The following is a 21,652-nucleotide window of genomic DNA, read 5'->3' on the forward strand; positions in this document are numbered from 1 at the left end:
ATTATTCTGAAATATATATTTTGTTAATTGGACTTTTGCTTTCTCATTTGACACCTGTTTGTGAAAATCGAGCGTGTTAAATGAGAAAGCAAAGTCCAATTAACAACATGTATATTTCAGAATAATCCAAAATGATCATGTTGTTGTACAGCAAGGATGACTATAACTGACGAGTTTATGTTTGTGCCTGGTGTACATTGTAAAACAATTCGTATTACATAAGCACACATTATGTAGAATTAAGGCATTTTCCATTTTCCGTTTCACCACCATCCCTAAAAACGGTATTGCAAATTATTTAAATAAAGAAAAAGAAAAAACGAAAAAAAAACACATTCATATCTTACCTGAAAACGTTGTCAGCTGTTTCAGATAGTCGTTCCAAAAGTGGCATTCATCTGCCCTTACTCCTCTACCATTGGGAAGATTCACAGCAATTTCTTTGTATTCCAAGTTGGGGAAGGTGTACGCTGGCCAAGTTCTCTCGTCGTCGTAGGGAAGTGATGCTTCAGTTTCTTGGTTTGGATTTCTGTAAAAAATTTTAAACTTGTTAAAACAGTTTGAAGTTTGAGGAGCGATATACACATAAAACGTTTGTTGGTAGAGCATTACAATTCGGAGGTACCAGAATATGTGACCGTACAGCACGAATGAGCCGTAAATGTCCTCAATTGTATTCTGAGTTACAGTGTAAAATGGGCATGAAGGTCATATTCATAGGTATTTCAATTTGGTGCTACGTGTATCTCATTAAATGAGGTACACGTAGCACCAAACTGAGGTACCTATGAATACGACCTTCATGCCCATTTTACACTGTAACTCAGAATACAATTGAGGACATTTACGGCTCATTCGTGCTGTACGGTCACATATATTCTTTACTATTCCGTGTGTTTAAAAATAGACAATAGAAAAACATTTTAGGGTGATATGGTTAAACGATCGTTATCATTTGCACACTTGCAAATAAATGCGCATGATGGGATGCCTCTTTTGCTCTGGTATTTTGGGGTTATCATTTACTTCGAAAGGAGGGGTCATGAATAGACGCGTGGTCATACAATAGCAAAAAGGGGGTTATTATTATCCCTCTTCCTAAGAAAATGACATCCCGCTTAAAGCGTGATTGATATGACTGAATTATATTTTCAGACCAACGGTTAGGATATTCGACTCAAGTGGCATAAATTAGCCTGAATCCTTCTGGCTTCTAATGGCGACGCCTTTTTAAACCACAATCCTTCACATTGCTTTATGCACAGTGGAGCGGCCGTGCGTGAGTATTCGAGGACTGGAGGGTAAAATGGGGACGTATGGATAGTCATACCAGCACCGTTGGCAGCCAAATAAACTGTGATACCCTAGTAGCAGCAACATGCAAAGGCCGTTGGTATTCGTTTAATTACGGGTCTGTGACGATATAATTATAACATATTAATACATTAATTTAAGTTTTATTTCAAATAATTAGAAAAAAATGAGTATGACGAAATTTTTATAAAATAAATTGTACAAAAGCATTAGTTGTATTGAACATGATCTTTCCCCAAATATTTTTTCAATCAATGCTCTACAGACTTATTGAGGAATTATTGCACCAATTTATACGGTGTAGACAAGAGTTATTCTTTGAAAGGTTTAGATACTATCTTGATTTATATGGTTACATTGCAGATGGCCAAGTATTACGACTATATTGTTCATAACTCACCCAGTTTTGGCAAAGTTAGTCCAGTACTTCATCATATGCTTCGACAGAGACACATCTTCGTCGGCGTACTCATGAAATTCAAGAAATTCTGGAGGATAAAATGGGTACCCGAACACATGTTGAAGCTCTTCGGCGTGACCTGCACCCAACCATCCTGGACCAAAGTTTTCGGTTTGAAACACACTTATACTCGGGACATGCGTAAAAAGTACTGGTAAATATCATATTCACCAGCCATTGCGTGTGGTCGTGTTTCCATTATAGCTGGGCACACAAACTGAGCGTCTCCGGCGAGATAATTGCTGGGGTCAAAATAATCTGCATCCGGGTTTTCAGCGATTGCCCAATCAACGTATTGTTGTTTGATGCTGTCCTCGATAAGATCATTAGTGTAAAATCCCGAAAAGGTAAGAAATTCGTTAACTCCTTTTTCAAATGCTTCTTTAGAAGCATAAGGTTGTGTGGAGCTGTTAAAATATGGACCTCCAAATTCTGAGTAAATCAAATACAGTGTGCCTTCATCTCTATTGAAGCCATCGATTAGGGGACATTTTTTGTAGTTGTCCTTTTCAATAGAGGTCAAAGGTAACTCTACTAGGAAATTGTTGTCGACGCAAGGTGCTGGCGCATATAAAAGCTATTGAAAAACAACAGAAAATGATAAAATTATAATTTTAGCCTAAATAACAACCAGATTGAAATCACGACACTTTTTTCAGATGAAGATTGTATGATTGTTGTGTCTGTGTGTGTGTGTGTGGGAGGGGGGGGGGAGGTGGTATTTGGTGGAGGTGGTATTTAGGTGTGGGTGTGCTAACATTAATCTGGTCATTATGAAGTCTTATCGTTTATATAAGGTGATCTTTACACTGGTATGAGACTGTATGCATATACCCCTGGCCCGAGTCAGTTTTGCGGAACATGTGTATTAGATATTACAAACCGTATTTGCTGCCGTGTCGATTTCTTGGGCGTCGACTTGCCGCATACATGATATGAGTTCTTGGGTGTTAGATGCGGGACATCCGACTTGTTCACCAAACTTGAAGGCCATTTCGCGCTGAGCGTCCAGATCGTTGTGAAAGGCCCATGGAGATAAAATACTGCCACTCTGTGATAATGTAAAATACTTCAGTCGTTTACAGCAGTAGGAGTAACAACAACAACAACAGCAACAACAACAACATAACAACAATAACAACAATAACAAGAGCAACATCATCATCATCATCATCATCTTCATTATCATTATCATCATCATCATCATCATCATCATCATCATCATCATTTTCGGGTCACCACCACAGCCAAATGGCGTGGTTGTGACTGTACAGTGACACCTGTCATACCTGTGCCACAAACATTATTAGTTTAATATTATTTTGCCCTCACTTCTAAAATCGCCTGGTTGAAAAGGTCACGACTCAGTGGAGAAAACAAATGTGCAGACACACTCGACGCGCCTGCGCTTTCACCAAATATGGTAATCATATTAGGATTTCCACCAAAAGCTGACAAGAGAAAACAAGACAGAAAACACACAAAGTTATATCATTCTAGTGCAACTTTCTATGCATATTCCCTACAAGTCACAATGCACAAAAAATGAATTAGGGGTTCATTCATAGGATTGAGGGCATGATCGCTGTTTAATAAATCAACGACCATGCCCGAAATCCTATGAATGAACCCCGTTCATACATACCCAACATTCTGAACATTGTTAGTAATTCAATACAAATGAAAATAATGAGGGTTTACAAGTTTAAATAACATTTCCATACCGTTTTCCTTCAAAAATTGGGAGAAAATGAGTAGGCCTACTTGCAGGAAGCAGCTCGGCTCATAAGGTCAACGGCCGGGAGTCAACGCGTTCATCTTTTGCGCTCCGCGTGAGATGGGCGCGGTGACATGCGCGTGTACGCAACACTAGCAAATCGTTGATCACGTTAATTGGGTTCCAACGCTGCGTGACGCAGCTTGTTTATGCCCTGCGTACTGGTCATAAACGGTATTTATGACCAGCAAAAAAGGGCCCAAATCCAATCAGAAACGTCGTTATATCGTGAGTATGTATGAACTATTATTGAAGACCGAATTAAAAAGACTAGTTTGCGTCAAAAAACAGATGTATGAGTGTTTATAATACCACAACTACCAACAGATACAGTTGTTCGGCGTATTTAATAAAAGTTTAACTATAAAACTATACCTTGTATGTTAGTTTTAACCCATCGGAGAGCTTCTACTTGATCCAGCATTCCATAATTACCAGGCGAAGCTTCGTCACCTGGAGAAATATGAAAAAAAAATAGTTCCCGGGATTCAGTTTTGTGGTATTAATGACTTATCACAGAAAATGTATAGAAACAATGGCAATCACTTTAATACTAACTGAAATGAAAGTGAGACGGCGGTGGATGCTATCATGTGTATTCGACTAGACAGATCGACTGCTCAGTGCCAGAAGTGGGTAAGTGAAATAGCTGTCATGTGTAATTGAGTACAGTAAACTGTGTGTAAATTGCCAAATGTTCACAGGGCAGCTATTGCACTTACCCACTTCTGGCACTGAGCAGTCGATCTGTCTTTTCGTATGTGTAATGAACCCTCTACCACTAGAAACTTTTAATGTAAAAATTTGAATTAACGATACATACACGCACAGACCCCCCACCCTCCCTTAATACTTTTTCGCAAAATTCCAAGACTGGTCTGGTAGAGGTCTGCATAAACAGCACGGGCTAAATATAAATTGGGGTGTGTCGGGAGATGATGTAAAATAATTGTTTGACAGAAAGAGTGCTTTCCATTAGTTTATATTATGTCGCTCATAATGTAGTAAAATAGCCTAAAATGGCGGATTTAAGGAGACTGAATTTGAATTTTGTGGGGGTAAAATTTCTGAATTTGAGCAACATTATTCTGATATTATCAAATTTATTGAGGTTTGAGGCAATTTTATTGAACCTAAATACCAATAAGTGTTCGTTAGAACTGAAATGCACATGTGATCTACCAGTTTTGAAAGTGGGAGGAGCTTTAAAAATATGGCTCTATAAAGTGGGATGCACTTAGACAATTTGAATGGTCCCCTGGGGCCAAATGTTATAAACTTACTGTACACAAAGAAACAGTGTGAGTTCATTGGACAACCAAGATTTCGCACAGTTGTTTTTGTAACGTAAGTTGATAATATTTGACCCCAGGGGCCATTCAAACTTTCTGAGTACGTACAGCTTTTAAGAGCCCTATTTTTAAGCTCCTCCCCTGTTCAAAACTTGGTACATTGTAAGTGTATTCCAGCTGTGATGAATGCCAATTGCTGACGAAGTTTAAGAAATATCACCTCAACCCCCTATAAATTTGATAATAACAGAACCACGTTGCATAAAGTCCGAAATTGTGTCCCCCATAGAGCTCAAATTCAGCCTCCCTAAATCCGCAATTTTGGGCAAATTCGCTACATTATGAGCACCATAATGTAAGCATATCGAAAGCACATTTTCTATCAAACATTTATTTTACACCATCTCCTGACACACCCCAATTAATATTTAGCCCGTGCGGTCTATGCAGACTCCGTCCAGACCAGTCTGGGAACTTTGCGAAAAATATTCCATATTAAATGTCAAGTCTGTATTAGTAGCTAGAACATAACATCGGTTTATGATACTAAAGGGTTTCGAATAAAGATATAAATTTGGTGATGCGATCAAGCAAAATCAGTCGGAACTCGGAAATATTGATTTTGAGATATAGCCAAACAAAGGAATTATTTCCTTTTGTTTCCTGTTGTTTTGGAAACTCTTTAATAATTATTGTTCACATCTTTGGAACTGGTTGTTCAATTTAAATAGGGTTTTCTGGAAAATGCAGCTTTAGAAATGTTTTTTACTCTGATTAAGGGAGGTGTAATGAGCGAACCGTGGTTTGGATTCCAGAGGGAGAGTGTCTGTAAGAGGCACAGTCATCAGAAAATGAATAACTGAGATCGCGCGCCAAATAAACTTACTGCAGTAATTTTCCAAGTCTTTAAAAAAATTAGGCATAGGTGGGAATCGAACCCGGCACCTTTCGGTTCTGAATCAACGGATAGTACCACTAAGCCAACTTTCTATCTGCACTAACACCTGTGATATTAATTCTTGATCAATACTAATGTACGATGTCATTCAAAATCAAATAGAAGTCCCACAACTTAAGTACAATAAATCTGCTGACTCAATCATCAAATAATCATTCGAAAAATAAATAAATAAATAAATAAATAAATATGTAAATTCTCTAAAGCCCCAAAACGTCATTAAATAAATAAATAAATAAAAAAAAAAAAAAAAAAAAAAAAAAAAAAATAAATAAATAAATAAATAAATAAATAAATAAATAAATAAATAAATAAATAAATAAATAAATAAATAAATAAATAAATAAATAATACAAAAAGAAATTATAAATTAGTTTTTCTAGGCCCTTCGCTGGAAAAATAAAGCAGCATAAAAAAGTGATAGACGCACGGTTTCGAACAAGCGACGCTCAGAATTGCAACTAAGATATCACAACGCCTTAGACGAATCACACAGACGAATCAATGTCAAAGAAATATATCAACCTTTAACGTTACGCAATATTGGCACATGACACGGGCACATGTCTGCGGGTAAAGATTCTGCATAATAGAAAGGCGCACAAAGGGTCTATCCCTGAAGTCATTACTAACCAAATGGTCATTGACATGTAACCAATTCTTTGTATACCAGCTACATTCAACACATGAAAAGAAGTATATTATTAGGCGTTGACGCAATCATCAATGCGGGAAGTATAAAACCATAGTCGCCACTCGTGCACTTGTTTGAGTCCACGGCTATTACGAAAACAGCCTTGAACCCGGAATTCATAGGTAGATTTGGGTTGTTACATGCAAATACAAACTAATTATATCATGAAAAAACCCACCGAGAGGACTACGATACTTATTCAGAGCCAATCTTCATTCTGTTATTTACAAAAGCCGACGATCAAAGTAAAATTATAAAAGGGGCAATATCATACAACTTTAAATCACGGTAAGCCTAAAATGGCATCGAAAACGCGAAAATGCAGTCACAAAATTTATAATATTACTGAATCACCAAAACGAATTGTAACGTAGGTATGCAGAAAAGAGTTGTATTAGCAATAACAAAGTATGTGCAAAAAGATTTGTCTTTGGCATGTCGCTTTTTTGTAATATCACCAAAAATATCAAATTTTGGAAAAACGCCCCAAAATTCAAAACAAACACGAACCTTCCAAAATAAATATATATTAGCACTCGGCGGCCCAGTCACTACAGTCACTACATGTGATTTGGGGTAACTCGTTGCTTCCCTTCTCCAGATACCTGTACTTCAAGTTCGCTCATACCCCATGCCTTAAGAAACTAAAAATTTATTAATTCCGAGTTCCGACTGATTTTGCTTGATCGCATCACATATGAGTAGGTGTACCGACTATCGTCAGGTTAAGTCGGGTCAGAGGGGAGCATAACCCAACGGTGTTTGCACTCAAATTTAAGAGGAACAGCAGATGCGGGCGGCATGTAATATTGGTAATTAGTCTTTTGCGTGTGAGCACCAACCCTCACCATTACGACATCGGCAGAACAAAGGGAATACATTTTGCTGCACTCACTTACAAAACGGTTCTTATGATCGACCATCGAGTCCAGAGTTTAAGTGAGAACACGCTGTTAGTGTGTCAATGTCTTTGGGCTACGTCCAGAGGATGATTTAAGGAAGCCCCACCATGCACTGTAAAAGTGTTATCACTAGAGTTTCAACTGCCGCTTTACTTTTCAAATCCCATTGAACTCTGTGCAAAAGATGTTGTTTTGGAATTGCCCGTGTGTCATTATTACTTGGTCGATTTCAGATCTAAAGTGATGTATGCATGAAGGATAATTCACCCCATCTGTAGATAACATAAAATGTGAAATCAACCAACCTTTTGAATGTGTTTTTATTGTAAATATATCTGTCCAAATTCAAATTTAACCATGCACGTGTGTATGCAGTGGGCGGGCAGTGGTGTCATGCTCACTCACACAGCTGTGCTAACCGCAAGACTTGCTGGGAAGTGCTTAAATCATCCTCTGGGCTACGTCCTATGCGTCATTGGCCCCTGAACATGTTTAAAGCAAAACCTCTGGGCAGTTTTGTTTTAACGAGGTTTTTCATGCCTTACGACCATATATGAAGTTTGCATTTCGTTAGTGACGATATTGACGCAGACTTTATCCGCTATGTTTAAAATGTGGATATCACAGTCTTTAAACGAATGAGATGAGAACCAAAAACGGTCTGACGCACACAGAAGCGTTAGACCGCAGTGTGTCAGCTCATCTTCCTGGTCAAATTTGTATATAGTCCAACAACACAAAATTTACTATACGTTTAGGTGCGCTAGTCCAAAAAAGGCGCGTTAGTCGAAAATGGAAAACATTGTAGCGTGTGGAACGGAAGCAGTTCACTTCATATTCCTCAACTGACTAATATACCTGTGGTAAGATAGCCAAAAGCTGACAGTCGGTAATTTAAAGTAACGACGATGACATCTCCTACGCTTGATAGAGGTATTCCACTGTAGGACCCAAAATATCCATTACCGGCCGAATAGCCACCTCCGTGGATAAAGACCATCACTGATGCATTAGTGGGCTGGAAGTAACAAGAATTCACTATAAAAGTAAAGATCAATGGTTTCTGTAAAGAAAAGCATATTTTCGATCTTTATATTTGATCAATATGTGACACGATTGATCAGATATCTTAAAACAATTAATAAACTGCATATGATACAAAAATCGGTTTCAAAATTTGTTTAGCTGTTAATTCGTTCACAAAAGAAAATTGTGATTTCTCTTTCTAGTTAAATATAAGGGCAATGTAAACATTTTAAGTTGCTTCACATGTCAATGAAAACATTGTTTTGTTCATATAAAATGCACAATTGTGAAAAAATGTATAAATTCAGCATAATTTAACTAATTGTAAACTGATAAATAAATGGCTGCTGTGATAAGAACCATGTAATTGGGTTTATGATGTGTTTTTATGGTAAAAGCATGTTACATTGTTTCAAATTCTTGTTTCTTATGATAAAACATTTCATTGTTTTAACAAGATGGGATTGTCAAAAGCATGCTAAAATGCTTTAAAGAAATGAAATGTGACTGTTGATTATGTAGGTATGTAGATACCTGGGAATATGGCAGTAACCCGTATTTTCTATCACCATAAACATCCAACATAAGATAAGCAAAAACATACTGAGTAGAAATGAGGGCACAGTGCAAATGTTGGCACCAGGTATTTTGCTTCTCAAATAGTACAATTGGGCCAGAAATCGTCGGCCGTATTACATAGGGACGTATTTGACATTTTTAAAACTTTTGAGAAAATTGGGACATTATGTTATTATGTTCTGCTCTATATATTCACCAAAACCATGCCTTAAAGTGGCTTAAAAGGTAAGATATTAATTCATTTAATTATGTCATATTTGCAAAGCCTTGACATTTCTGTATCACATAGCGACCTATTAATTTGTCTAGTATGTCGTGTCTGCAATTGCATAGTGACATATTTGCGCAACTGTTTCACATAGTGACGTATTTGCACGACGTATTTGTCATTTGAACGGCGAAATTGTCTTTACATATGTAGGCCTTTTCACATAGTGACGTATTTTATTCAATATTGATTTTTTGCAGAATAAGTTATGCCCTGATAGTGATAAGTAAATTACATTAAAAATATGGTATATTTGCATTACCTTTAACCAGGGTTTAACCGGCAATAATGATTTAATCAAGATTATGCAGCAAATGGAATTCGTTTAGGTTTCAAAGTCGATTTTCTCGAAATGCGTACTTTGCAAATACGTCAGTATGTGATACGGCCGACGAAATATTGTTAAGTTAAGTTCTATATTCACATACACATACACACACTCCACCTCCAAACACATAATTTAATGATTCAGAGACTCTTTAGATAAAGAACTTTTGAGACTTGTTATTTAAAGCAAAAATGTTACAAATAATGGGGTAATTTAAAATAAAAACATTTGATAAAGTCGTTTGCCATTATTGAAAATTGATTTAAAAAAGTCAGCATTGATGAAATCGAGATGAAGGCAAAAATAATAACTAAAAAAGAATTCTCAAAACATAAGAAAATGGACAGCAAAGTAAGGTCACAAATTTGCAACCAGTAGGCTTACGTACTGAGTTAACTACCCAGGAAACCAAAAATGTTTTAAAACGTTTTGAACAAGTTTTAGTTTGGGTTTTGGTTCAGATAAAAACGTTTGAATAACATTAAATGTCGGGTTATATAAAGGTCATGAAAACGTTTTAAAATGTTTTGTATGAAAGCACACTACAACAATATTTTTAAAATGTTATTGTTGACTATTTTTTGGCAAATATTTCTTGGCAAATATTTTTTCAACACTTAAATAACAGTATATTAAAATATTTGCATTAGGATATCAAAAAGGTTTTTGAATGTTATGAAAACGTTTTATTCTCTCTATATATCCTGTATATAACCCGACAATTAAACGTTTTCTGACAACCTTTTATAACCTTTTGCGAATGATGTCGAAAACGTTTTGTGTTTGCTGGGTAGTAATAAAACCCAATTAACACAATTTCCGACTTTGGTCTGACAATTATCAAAGTTGGATGTGGTCAAAAAAGTCACCTTTTAAACATTGTCCCTTCGGAAATATTTGCATGTGAAAGATGAACGTTTTTCCCTTCCAGTAAAAAAAAAACAACTTGCTTTTTGCACCCCTACATACATTATTTGTAACCATAGGTCGTAGTTGACATTGGGTTTTCACTAATGTGGAGCTTTGAATACGCTAAAAATGAAATGTAAGAATCCTAAACTTGACCTGGGCCTACTTCAGACTGATTTTGCTTGATCGCAACACATATATCCTGAGTATTGCTAATCAAACCAATCTACGTAGTACTTGCGTAAAAGCTAGTAAAATGCATTTAAATTTGATGCGTTGAACATTATCGCATTTAATAATTATAAAATAAAAAAAATAATACGGAATATCACGGGCAAGGGCCCCAGATATTTCTTGCCCCCTCCCCCCTACACACACACTTTCAAGGTTTCCAATTTACACAAATTTCCACTTTTTGCGGCAATTTTGTGCAAAATGTGGTGATGTTGCCTCCTCCATGCCCCCCATGCCCCCATGCCCACCCCACCCCGAAAAAATTCAAGGTGCCGCCACTGCACAACGGGTTACCGCTGATGACCACTACGGCCCCATCAACATCACTGCCATGTTTTACAATCATGTGAAAACCTCACCCCGTTTTTTATATAGAAAGGTTGTAAACATAAGGGTTGTACTTTCGGGGATGTACTCCAGAGGGACAGAATAAACATGGTGTTTTCTACCATTTGATACTACTTATTATATGGGGACTTGATACACTTACTTTTGGATTGGGTACATAAACATTAAGATGAAGACAATCCTCACTCATAGGAAAAGGCTCTTCAGTTGTTTGCACACATATATCTCTGGTGTAAGTAGCATTATAGACCTCATCCCCACTCCATGGCTCCTTGGGTAGTGGTGCTTTAAAACGCCTCTCACCAACAGGTGGTTCTGCATATGGGATACCTAAAAACACGTCAATATCTTTCTGGATATCAAGATAGTCATTCTCAAAACGAATGGTCTCTCCGAGTATCTTCCCTTGTTCAACCATTACTGTGGGTTGACCAAAGACGAGGAAAATTTGACATAAAATGCCAACAATTATAGCGGATGTAACCATTGTGTTTTCCTCTATTACTGTTATTTTAGGCAACCTAACTCCGTCGATATAGAAACAAAGAATGGCTGAATATGCTAGATATGGTCTGGAGACAAGCCAAAAGTGATAGCAAGAACAGCTATGAATGAATCCCTGGCCATTCTATATAGTTGTAATCTAATCTGGTATTTTCATAAGCGTTTAAAAGGGCTGTATCAGGGCTGTGTGTGTTTACTTAGTTTACTTAGTTATGATGATATTAGATAAAGATCATGTAACTAACGTGACTAAGTAACCTTGCTACCAACTGTAACATAAAATGAATTATGTAAGTTCTCCGACAGTTTGGATAATTTAGAAGAATAGTTGAACCATAGCAGACCCAACACTTTAGTTTAAAATATTAAATTTAGCCAAGCAACTCTCGTGGTCGCCACTTAATAATCATCATAAATATACCTTAACCTTACCCCTAATTTAAATCCTGAAACATAACACTAATACTAATCATGGCCATAAAACTTAACACAATCCTAAGGGTTGCAGTTATTATCAAATCTTAGCATCAATTATTTTAAATTAACAATGACGTTACAATTATGTGAAATACACAAAACGTTTGTTTTGTCAAATTTGTCAGCAGCCAAACAATTGCCACGGCCTTTTAATTGACCGATTTTTATGCAACTGAATCGTATTTTTATGCAACTGAATCGTGTAAATCAGAACGTGACAGTGGTTAGAATTCTTGTTTCTTGCGAATGAGGTTTGGGTTCGATTCCAGGCGGTGGAAACTTGCTGTGATATTAACCAGTAATTTAAATACATCTCCGCTCTCCCATGGTGCATTTAGTGTTGGGTATAATGGGCTATTACAGAAATCAAAGGCACATACCCTATAGAAGACAAATTTGACACATCTGACCTCGTAAATCAAACTTTTTTGGGGGGAATCCCATGTCTTCTAAAGGGTAGGTGCCGTTAATTTCTGTAATAGCCCAATTTATTATCCCCCCCAAAAAATATTTCATAATGCAGAACCATTTCCCACCACGCTAGTAGATGCCATAGTTAAGTAGTGTTTGAGTTGGTGTGGGTGGGGGTGGGGGAGGAGATATAATTATAGATAGTCGATAACCGATAATCAATGATCAATCAGTTATCAACGTTCAGTTAAATTCTAAACCCTAACACGCAAATGATGAAACAGACTCTCATGTTCAAATGGCTAAGGATGATATCCTTGTGGATACTGGGGGTGAGGGGGTATTGCTTATCGATAATCAATTATCGATTATAGATAATCAATAATCGATAATTAATCATTTAACAATTATTCAATGTTGAAACATTTATAGGCCTACGCGACCGACAAAACTGGGAATCGCTAAGGATGATTTCCTTCTGGGTATGGGGGGGGGGGTTTGTGCGGGGAATTAATTATGGCTAATCAATTATCGACTATCGATAATCAATTATCGATTATTGAGAATCAATTATCGATTATCGAGAATCAATTATCGATTATCAATCATCAATCATTAGTTTATCAATATCCAATGTTTAAAAATGTATAGACCTACGCAACCGACAAAACGGGATATCTGCATTAATTTGAAAATATGATTTTCTCCAAAGTGCTAGAAAAGCACACTCTTTGACCATTTCTATGCACATCGTATCTCTTGCAACCTGAAGGAACGAAATTTGTTTCCGTTTTGGATTTCAACAGCTTAAAATTGACATTTTTCGTAAAATGCACATCAAATATTTTGTTCTGAATTGGAAAATCTCTCTTTGTATAAAATGAAAAATATTTCGGATTTTGGTTGTCAATTTCAAACTTTTTTATATCAATCATCATATCCGTGGGCACGTGGTACTCTATTTTGAAAGCCATCCGAGTCTCCATTTTGACAAACGGATAAAAACAAAAATAGTTTTAACATTGTCATCTATGGAAGAAAATCACAAAACTGCCTTTTTCTCAAGAAAAAAATTGGGACTCGAAGATAAATTTTCTTCAAACTCGTTTTTTAAAATCTTTATATAATGCTTAATAAAAAAAACGAAAAAAAAAATCTAAGTTGATACTCCATGTAAATGATTTCGTATACGCTAATCCGAATCCAAACCTAACCATTATCCTTCTAATAACCCTAACCCTAACTCTAATCCTAATTTCGTGTAAAATAAGGCCTACATGATGAAGAAATAACCAAACTATATTAGAATATTGGAAACTAACTCAATAATAGCCTCATACCCCAACTCTGCCTGCTGCTTTAGCTTCACTCTTGAATCTCTGTTATGGAACTGTGACAGAAGATTGATATGCAACCTCTCAGAGCGTCCGAAGTTTTGTGTCACGTGACCCTGCTCTGTATGGGCTATTACAGAAATTAAACGCACATACCCTATAGAAGACAAATTTGACACATCTGACCTCGTAAATCAAACTTTGTTTTATTTTGGGAATCCCATGTCTTCTATAGGGTAGGTGCCGTTAATGTTTGTAATAGCCCAATGAACCATGAGATAATTCCGTTATTCGGAGTGGACGTTAAGTAGTTGAGAGATAAACCTGTACATGTACAGTTTCCAGAAGATTTTCGTGTCCAAATCGAACGAAAATAAGATATTTCAGAAGCTTTCTTTGTCAAACTCGAAAGAATCATATTATTGAAAAACAAACAAACCGGAATTATCATAATTCTGAAACCTTTGAGCGAAACGCTATGATTATATGTACGGTATTTGGCTAGGTTTTGGTATTTGGCTTGGATTCGGATGTACACGTATAATATAACTGATTCGAATCTTATTTTGGTTGACATAATACGCCCGAAAGTTTCCATATCCACTAATGGTACAGTAAATCAAGGCAAAGTAATCAATACAAAATTGCAGCATAAAGATTTGAGTGCAAGTACACTAAACGACATATATCAAAAAGGAGCAAAGTTAATTTGGGAAAATTATTAATTTGAATTTAAACCAAAATAGTTTCTTCTGTAGGGAACAAATTTCCAAATTTAGGATTTTCGACATCATTCGCAAAAGGTTATAAAAGGTTGTCAGAAAACGTTTAAATGTCGGGTTATAAATTTATAAAGGGTATATTAAGAGTATAAAACGTTTTCATAACCTTAAAAAACATTTTTGATAATCTACTGCTCAGCAAACAGAAACGTTTGACAGAAAACGTTTAAATGTCGGGTTATATAAAGGGTATAAAAACGTTTTAATAACATTACAAAAACATTCTTGAAAACTTGATACAAAACATTCTAAACAGAATGTTATTTTGGGGTTGAAAAAATATTTTGCGAAAAATATTTGGCCAAAATATTTTCAATAACGTTTTAAAAACGTTTTCATGACCTTTATATAACCCGACATTTAAATGTTATTAAAAGGTTTTGAAAAAATATTTTAAGAACATTTCTGTGTTTGCTTGGTTCAAATATTTTAACATAATGTTGTTTAAGTATTGACAAAATATTTGGCAAAAATGTTTGCAAAAGTAGTGTACAATAACATTTTTGCAAACATTTTTTTCATACAAAACGTTTTAAAACGTTATCATGACCTTTATATAACCCGACATTTTGATGTTATTAAAACGTTTTTACCTAAACCAAAAGCCAAAATATAACTTATTTTAAACGTTTTAAAAACGTTTTTGTGTTTGCTGGGGGTGATTTCTGTGCTCGGCCTTCCCTCAATCCACCTCTCCTGTGAGACGTACGGTATCAGAAGACAACTCCCGTTATGTCAACATACTGAATCAAACATTAAATATTGATTGCAATTGATAGAGGATGGGATTTAGTAATGACTAATGCTGATCAAGAGTTTTATTTGCTCATGACCTTCACATGGTAGCGACAGATTTATATCTACGGCCTGAACAAATAGGTATAAAAAAAGGGGGGGGAAGTGCATTGATTTATCCATAAGGTTCGATACCACTAATTACACAGTTTTTAATGGCTAATTTTGGTGGCATTTTCTCATATTCAGAACTCTCACAGTTAACGCCACTAATATCAGATAAAACTAGATGATTTAGATGCTAAATGCACAAACTCAATATAGGTTGACCTGAGACTTTTCTTGTTTTATTATCGCACTGAACCGTAAACATATTGAAATAACAGTGCATCCACAAAGCTGAAAGTTACAACTTGGTACAATTTAGTATTTACTAAACACCGATGCCGTTGTAATGAATTTTAGTAATATGTCAACAAAACATATACCATTTCGAAGCATCAAAGCACAAAATGTACATTTTTTGCTATATAACCTCATTTCAGGAATTTCAAAGCAGCCTTTTCAGATGCCAAATAAAGAAATAGTAGTTTTTCGTCGTATTTTTGCATCGCCCAGGCTTATTAGTGGTATATAACCACAAACCTTAACACACTAGACAGGTTATAGAGGTATAAGATATTTTAATATCTTAAAAGCTTTTTAAACACTGTAAAGCTTTTGCATATTTTGTTTTCTTATCAAGTTTGATGTTGTTGTTATCCATGATGACAAACAGTATTTTGTGGTCATGAATATACTAGGGGTCATAGAATTTTAACTAACTGGCCTTAACTTGTATCCTGTACTTGTCGACTCGTGTATGTTAAAAATAGTAAAGGTCTTCATGTTTGAAAGAGACATATTAATGAGGAACGATACACATTGGTGATGTTCACTAGTTTGAATATGTCAATGTTTACAATTCATCGCGAGATGACAATATTTTCTTGCTGCCAACTACGGCCTCATACTCATCAAAGGCATCTCTCCATTCCTCCATATCTGTGTATTTCCAAGTGTAGAACTCCTCTCTCCATTGTCGCTCTGTCTCTTTCAGGTCAGCTGTAAATTACATATACAGATGTTTAGATAATAATAAAAATTATCAAACTGATTACTTACTTTTATACCTCATCTTGTTTCTGGGCTTTAACTCGTTTTACTCTTTTAAACTTCAAAACACAGACCTAATTATTATTAAATACGACATCTCCACCTTAAAATAATAAGATGAATAACTGTCAATGTTTACAAGGCTCGTTTGTAATATATCAGAGTTGTGCGGAATTACAAAAAAGGCAAAACATTTTGCGAATTTATAAATAAGAAAATAAAAAAATCCTAAAAACCACACAACCCCACTTTTCAGATTTTTGGAAAAGGGCATTAAACGAATGCAGCTCTCACATTATGTTATAATCATGGAAACTACCTGGCAGTTATTGTAAAAGCAATTAATACGGAAAAAATACACTAAACAAAATATTAATTATATTATATAGGCACACATAGCTATTTGCCAGCTTAAGTCGTTATTGAAGTTATCAATCTATTCCATTTTCCATGAGTATGCCATCCCCTAGAATGCAAATTAAAAAAACACAAAGAGAAAAAAACATCTTACCAGTAAACGTTGTCAGCTGTTTCAGATAGTCGTTCCAAAAGTGGCATTCATCTGCCCTTACTCCTCTACCACTGGTAAGATTCACAGCAATTTCTTTGTATTCCAAATTAGGAAAAGTGTAAGTTGGCCAAGCTCTGTCGTCGTCGTAGGGAAGGGATGACTCAGTTTCTTGGTTTGGATTTCTATAAAATATGTTAAAAACAGATTGGGGTTTGAAAAGCATTGTACATATCGAATTTTCAATATACGATTAATTCATAACAAACATTATTGACAAATGAAAAGCTAAGCGCAAGAAGACCGTAAGTCCACTTGGCCCTTCAACGTGTATACACTAAAGTTGCGTATAGTTTCGTATAGTTTGGTAATATTTTATACATGTTCAGGGGCCAAAACAAATCTTTCACAACCTTTCATGATGTTTTCATCCTGGAACACGTATTAAACATTATAAAACCCTAAGAAACTATACGTAACTTGAGTGTACATATGTTGAGGGGCGAAGTGGACTTGCGTTCTTCTTGCGCTCAGGTCTTCATGTTACGTTACCCATTGCATTTCTTGGTAGGGCATCACAAAGGAATGGTTACATTGCAGATGGCCAAGTATTTTGGCTATTGTTTATAACTCACCCGGTTTTGGCAAAGTTAGTCCAGTATTTCATCACGTGTTTAGACAGAGACAATTCTTCTTCGGAGTACTCATGAAATTCCAAAAGATCCGTCGGATAAATTGGGTATCCGAAAACAAAAGCAAGCTCTTCTGCATGACCTGCACCCAACCATCCTGGACCAAAATATTCGGTGGCAAACACACTTATACTCGGGACATGTGTGAAATAGTACTGATAAACGTCGTATTCGCCAGCCATTGCGTGTGAGCGTGTTTCCATGGAAGCTGGGCACACAAATGAAGCGTCTCCGGTGAGATAATTCCAAGGGTCAAAATAATCTGCTTCCGGGTTTTCAGCGATTGCCCAATCAACGTATTGTTGTTTGGCGCTGTCCTCAATAAGATCATTTGTGTAAAATCCCGAAAAGGTAAGAAATTGGTTGAGTTGTTCTTCAAATGTTTCTTCAGAAACGAACGGTGGTATGGAACTGTTCAAATACTGACCTCCTAATTCTGATATGGAGATATATAGTGTGCCTTCATCTTTATTAAAGCCATTGATAAGAGGACATTTCTTGTAGTTGTCCTTTTCAAAAGAGGTCAAAGGTGACTCTACTAGGAAATTGTTGTCGACGCAAGGTGCTGGCTGGTAAAAAAGCTATTAAAAACAACAAGAGATTATGATCAGTATTTTAGCAATCAGATTGAATTCCTGAAACTTTCCTTCGACGAAGCCTATTATGATGACAATGATTAATTAACCTGATTGTTTAATATGCAGAATTGTCTTCGATATAAGATTATCTTCTCATTATATTGAGCCTGAATATTTATCTACCCCAAGCTCCTGCCAGTTTTCCGTATGCCTGACATTCATGATCGCATCATTTGTATATTATTAGATGCAACATACCTTGTTTGCAGCCGCGTCGATTTCTTGGGCGTCCACTTGGCGCATACATGATATCAGCTCATGAGTGCTAGTTGCGGGACATCCGACTTCTTCACCAACCTTGAAAGCCATTTCACGTTGAGCATCGAGATCGTAGTGAAAGGCCCATGGAGAAAAAATACTTCCACTCTGTGGTAATGTAAAATAAATCAGTAGTTTACCACAACAACAACATCAACAACTACTACAACAAAATGCTATATTTGATAGCTGAATCAACATCTTGTCCTCCTACAACTTTAAAATCACTGGCGTTAGACAAATAATAAGAACTAAATGGCTATTTAAAAAAAAAATTAAAATCAAAACAACCACTTTCTTTACAGTGATTGACAGTCTTAGCCTAAAACATGGCCACCATTTCTCTGTATGCCGATTTCAGCTCTCCTTAACATGGCATCAAGTTCACACCACGCCTAATGAGAAGTCTGTTCTGCCTGAGGATGTAAACATGTGCAATTATGCGTCTCTGGTCTGCAGGTGGACTTAGGAAAACCTTTAATTTCAGATAGCCTCACAAGAAGGAATCCAGTAATGTAATTTTAAAGATCGTGAGATGTTGGGGGCCATGCTACCACGGTGATTTAAAACTGCATTTATACTCGGTTCACAAGAATAGACTTTATTGATTGTCACAAGCCAGAAATTGTACAGTTGTGTTGATTCAGCGATCATTCTCATACTTTTTAATCTAGTGTAATTTTTCACACTGTTTACTTTATTTTGATACACCTTGTAGTTGTAACAGTGCACTGAAACTTTGTGTTCTAATGCTTAAATACAACTAATTATGCCTGGGCGATAATACGACGATGAACTATTTCTTTGTGAGGCATCTGAGAAGACTGCTTTAAAATCACTGAAATTGACCAAGTTTATAGCCAAAAAAGTACATTTTGGGTTGTGATGCTTCGAAATGGTATATTTTCTCTCATTATATGACATATTTGTTTCAAAATTACCAAACTTTATCAGCACGGCATCGCTTTTTAGTAAATATGCGCCTTACTTTATTGTAACTTTCAGCTTCGAGAGCACACTGCCATTTTAAGGTCGTTACGGTTCAGTGCATTAAAACAAGAACAGTCTCCGGTCAACATATATTGAGGTTTTTGATATTTTGGCATTTAAGTCCCCTAGTTTTACCTGATGTTTGTGGCGTTTAACTGTGAGAGTTCTGAACATGAGAAAATACTGCCCGAAATTAGCTATTTTCCCATTGAAGACAGTGTATATTTAGTGGTATTTAACCTTTAAGAATGCGCAATTAATTTGCCTAAAATTAGCGAGATTTCAGACGAGACTGTCACAAACATTATTGATTTGATACTATTTTGTCCTTACTTCTAGAATTGCTTGGTTGAAAAGGTCACGACTCAGTGGAGAAAATAAGTGTGCAGACACACTCGCTGCGCCTGCGCTTTCACCAAATATGGTAATCATATTGGGATCCCCACCAAAGGCTGAAAAGAAAAATACATTATACAGGAGAAAGAGAAAAAGTTATACAATTCTAGTGCAACTTTCTATGCATGATCATTATCCATGTAAAGGAATAAATGGTACAAAAAGTAACTGATGCGTTAAAAGCCACCGTTCTTCGTAATTTGTATATTCAATAAAATCAGAAATAATATGTTTAATAAAAGATGTCTACATTAATTTGACACCTTACTTGTGAAAATCGAGCTAGAAGGACAGAAAGTTCGTTATTGTCTAAATCAATATTACACTTTCATGAGATTTTCAATTTTATATCATCTCACACAAAAATGTTTAAGAATATTCGTAATGAAAAATAGACTGGGAATTTTCTGGATAAATCTCGCGAAGATGTGTTCTCAGACGGCCATGACCTTTACCCAGCCAAAACTTACTGTTGCTGCGTCTTATATACATAATTGGGTCTCGTACGTTGTTGTAAGATATCACAAAGTCTAAACATAAAACTATACCTTGTATGTTAGTTTTAACCCATCGGAGAGCTTCTACTTGATCCAGCATTCCATAATTACCGGGCGACGCTTCGTCACCTGGAAAAAATAAAAATAAAAATACTAAAGACACTACATTTCTTCGAACCCGCTCTATATTTTACATTTTAGTGCGTTAATCCTTCAAATAAATACGGGGCGCCCAATGGGAGCTTTGATGCGATGTGATGAAATAGCTTGAAATGTATCCGTCTAGGATAACATTTACTTTTTTTAAATAATTGTAACATTATCATGGTAAACAAAGAAATATTGTGAAATGCAAGGAATGTAGATTGCTGTGGGGGATGTGCACAATGGTACTACATCGGATGCCGAGGATTGGTTTCAAAAGAAATAAAGCTTAGGTTACCATTTCGGTTACTATTGTTATGCAGTAGTTGATGGAAAACATTGCAGCGTGTGGGACGGAAGCACTATCAGCTAGCACTAGCAGTGCATTTCAAATTCGTCAAATGACTAGTAATTTCCATTGGGTTGTGGCGCCCAGGGCTAAGGATACATAATGACGCCCCCCATTCCTTAAAAAATTTAAAACTGCACAATTGAAAACAACGAAAATTGCACCGTATAGGGCCTACCACTAATTAATTTGATTATAATGACGTTGAATATCAGTCTTAAATTAATCTTTAAAGTGATTGTATGCTGAAATGCGCACGGATTTTGGCTGTCAACGCTTGGAGGGGCGAAGAATCGAGGCTGAATTGGTCAATTCGGCGCCCCCTAAGGGTGGCGCCCCCCGGTTGCTACGCCACTGGCAATTTCGTTGCGTAATATACCTGTTGTAAGATAGCCAAAAGCTGACAGTCTGTAATTTAAAGTCACGACGATGACATCTCCCACGCTTGACAGAGGTATTCCACTATAGGAACCAAAGTATCCGCTTCCGGTCATAAAGCCACCTCCGTGGATAAAGACCATCACTGATGCATTAGTGGGCTGAAAGTAACAAGAATTTACTTCGAAATCAATGGGAAACACATACTAGTGCTTATATCGTATTTATTTCGTGCAAAGATGTATCGAGTTCGTTCACACTATGGCTTTGGAGTTGTTGGTTTTAATGGGTCCAAGGTTAACAATCATGAGAGAA

At 36.2% G+C, this 21,652-nt stretch overlaps 2 protein-coding genes across 3 annotated transcripts in view; both read right to left on the bottom strand.

The window, feature by feature from the left end:
* The window catches only part of LOC140169820 (cholinesterase-like), a 46,898-nt gene that overhangs the window by 22,325 nt on the left and 2,921 nt on the right, over positions 1-21,652 (bottom strand). The window contains exons 2-8 of one of the 2 annotated variants that reach the window (XM_072193122.1): positions 21,339-21,498; positions 20,518-20,595; positions 19,907-20,025; positions 18,524-18,691; positions 17,631-18,268; positions 16,999-17,180; positions 15,601-16,436 (exon numbers count right to left, since the gene is read on the bottom strand). In XM_072193122.1, coding sequence (XP_072049223.1) covers positions 16,291-16,436; positions 16,999-17,180; positions 17,631-18,268; positions 18,524-18,691; positions 19,907-20,025; positions 20,518-20,595; positions 21,339-21,498 — 1,491 coding nt within the window. In that variant the 3' untranslated portion in view covers positions 15,601-16,290. Of the gene's footprint in view, positions 1-15,600; positions 16,437-16,998; positions 17,181-17,630; positions 18,269-18,523; positions 18,692-19,906; positions 20,026-20,517; positions 20,596-21,338; positions 21,499-21,652 lie in introns of those variants that run through there. The other variant, XM_072193123.1, reaches the window with a different exon arrangement.
* Positions 1,899-11,576, bottom strand: LOC140170470 (cholinesterase 2-like). Its single transcript, XM_072193831.1, has 6 exons — positions 11,232-11,576; positions 8,256-8,415; positions 3,927-4,004; positions 3,107-3,225; positions 2,658-2,825; positions 1,899-2,351 (listed from the first exon to the last, which is right to left on the bottom strand). The coding sequence occupies exons 1-6, from the start codon at positions 11,574-11,576 to the stop codon at positions 1,899-1,901; spliced, it is 1,323 nt and encodes a 440-aa protein (XP_072049932.1).

Source organism: Amphiura filiformis, chromosome 14 (genome assembly GCF_039555335.1).
Source record: "Amphiura filiformis chromosome 14, Afil_fr2py, whole genome shotgun sequence".
NCBI lineage: Eukaryota > Metazoa > Echinodermata > Ophiuroidea > Amphilepidida > Amphiuridae > Amphiura > Amphiura filiformis.

Excerpts from the sequence above, each read along its gene's own strand:
- LOC140170470 (XM_072193831.1), bottom strand. The coding sequence starts at position 11,576 with ATGGTTACATCCGCTATAATTGTTGGCATTTTATGTCAAATTTTCCTC. Across the intron at positions 8,416-11,231 it reads TTTATGTACCCAATCCAAAA|CCCACTAATGCATCAGTGAT; the intron begins GTAAGTGTATCA and ends TGTTACTTCCAG. Across the intron at positions 3,226-3,926 it reads GGTTAAAACTAACATACAAG|CTTTTGGTGGAAATCCTAAT; the intron begins GTATAGTTTTAT and ends TTCTCTTGTCAG.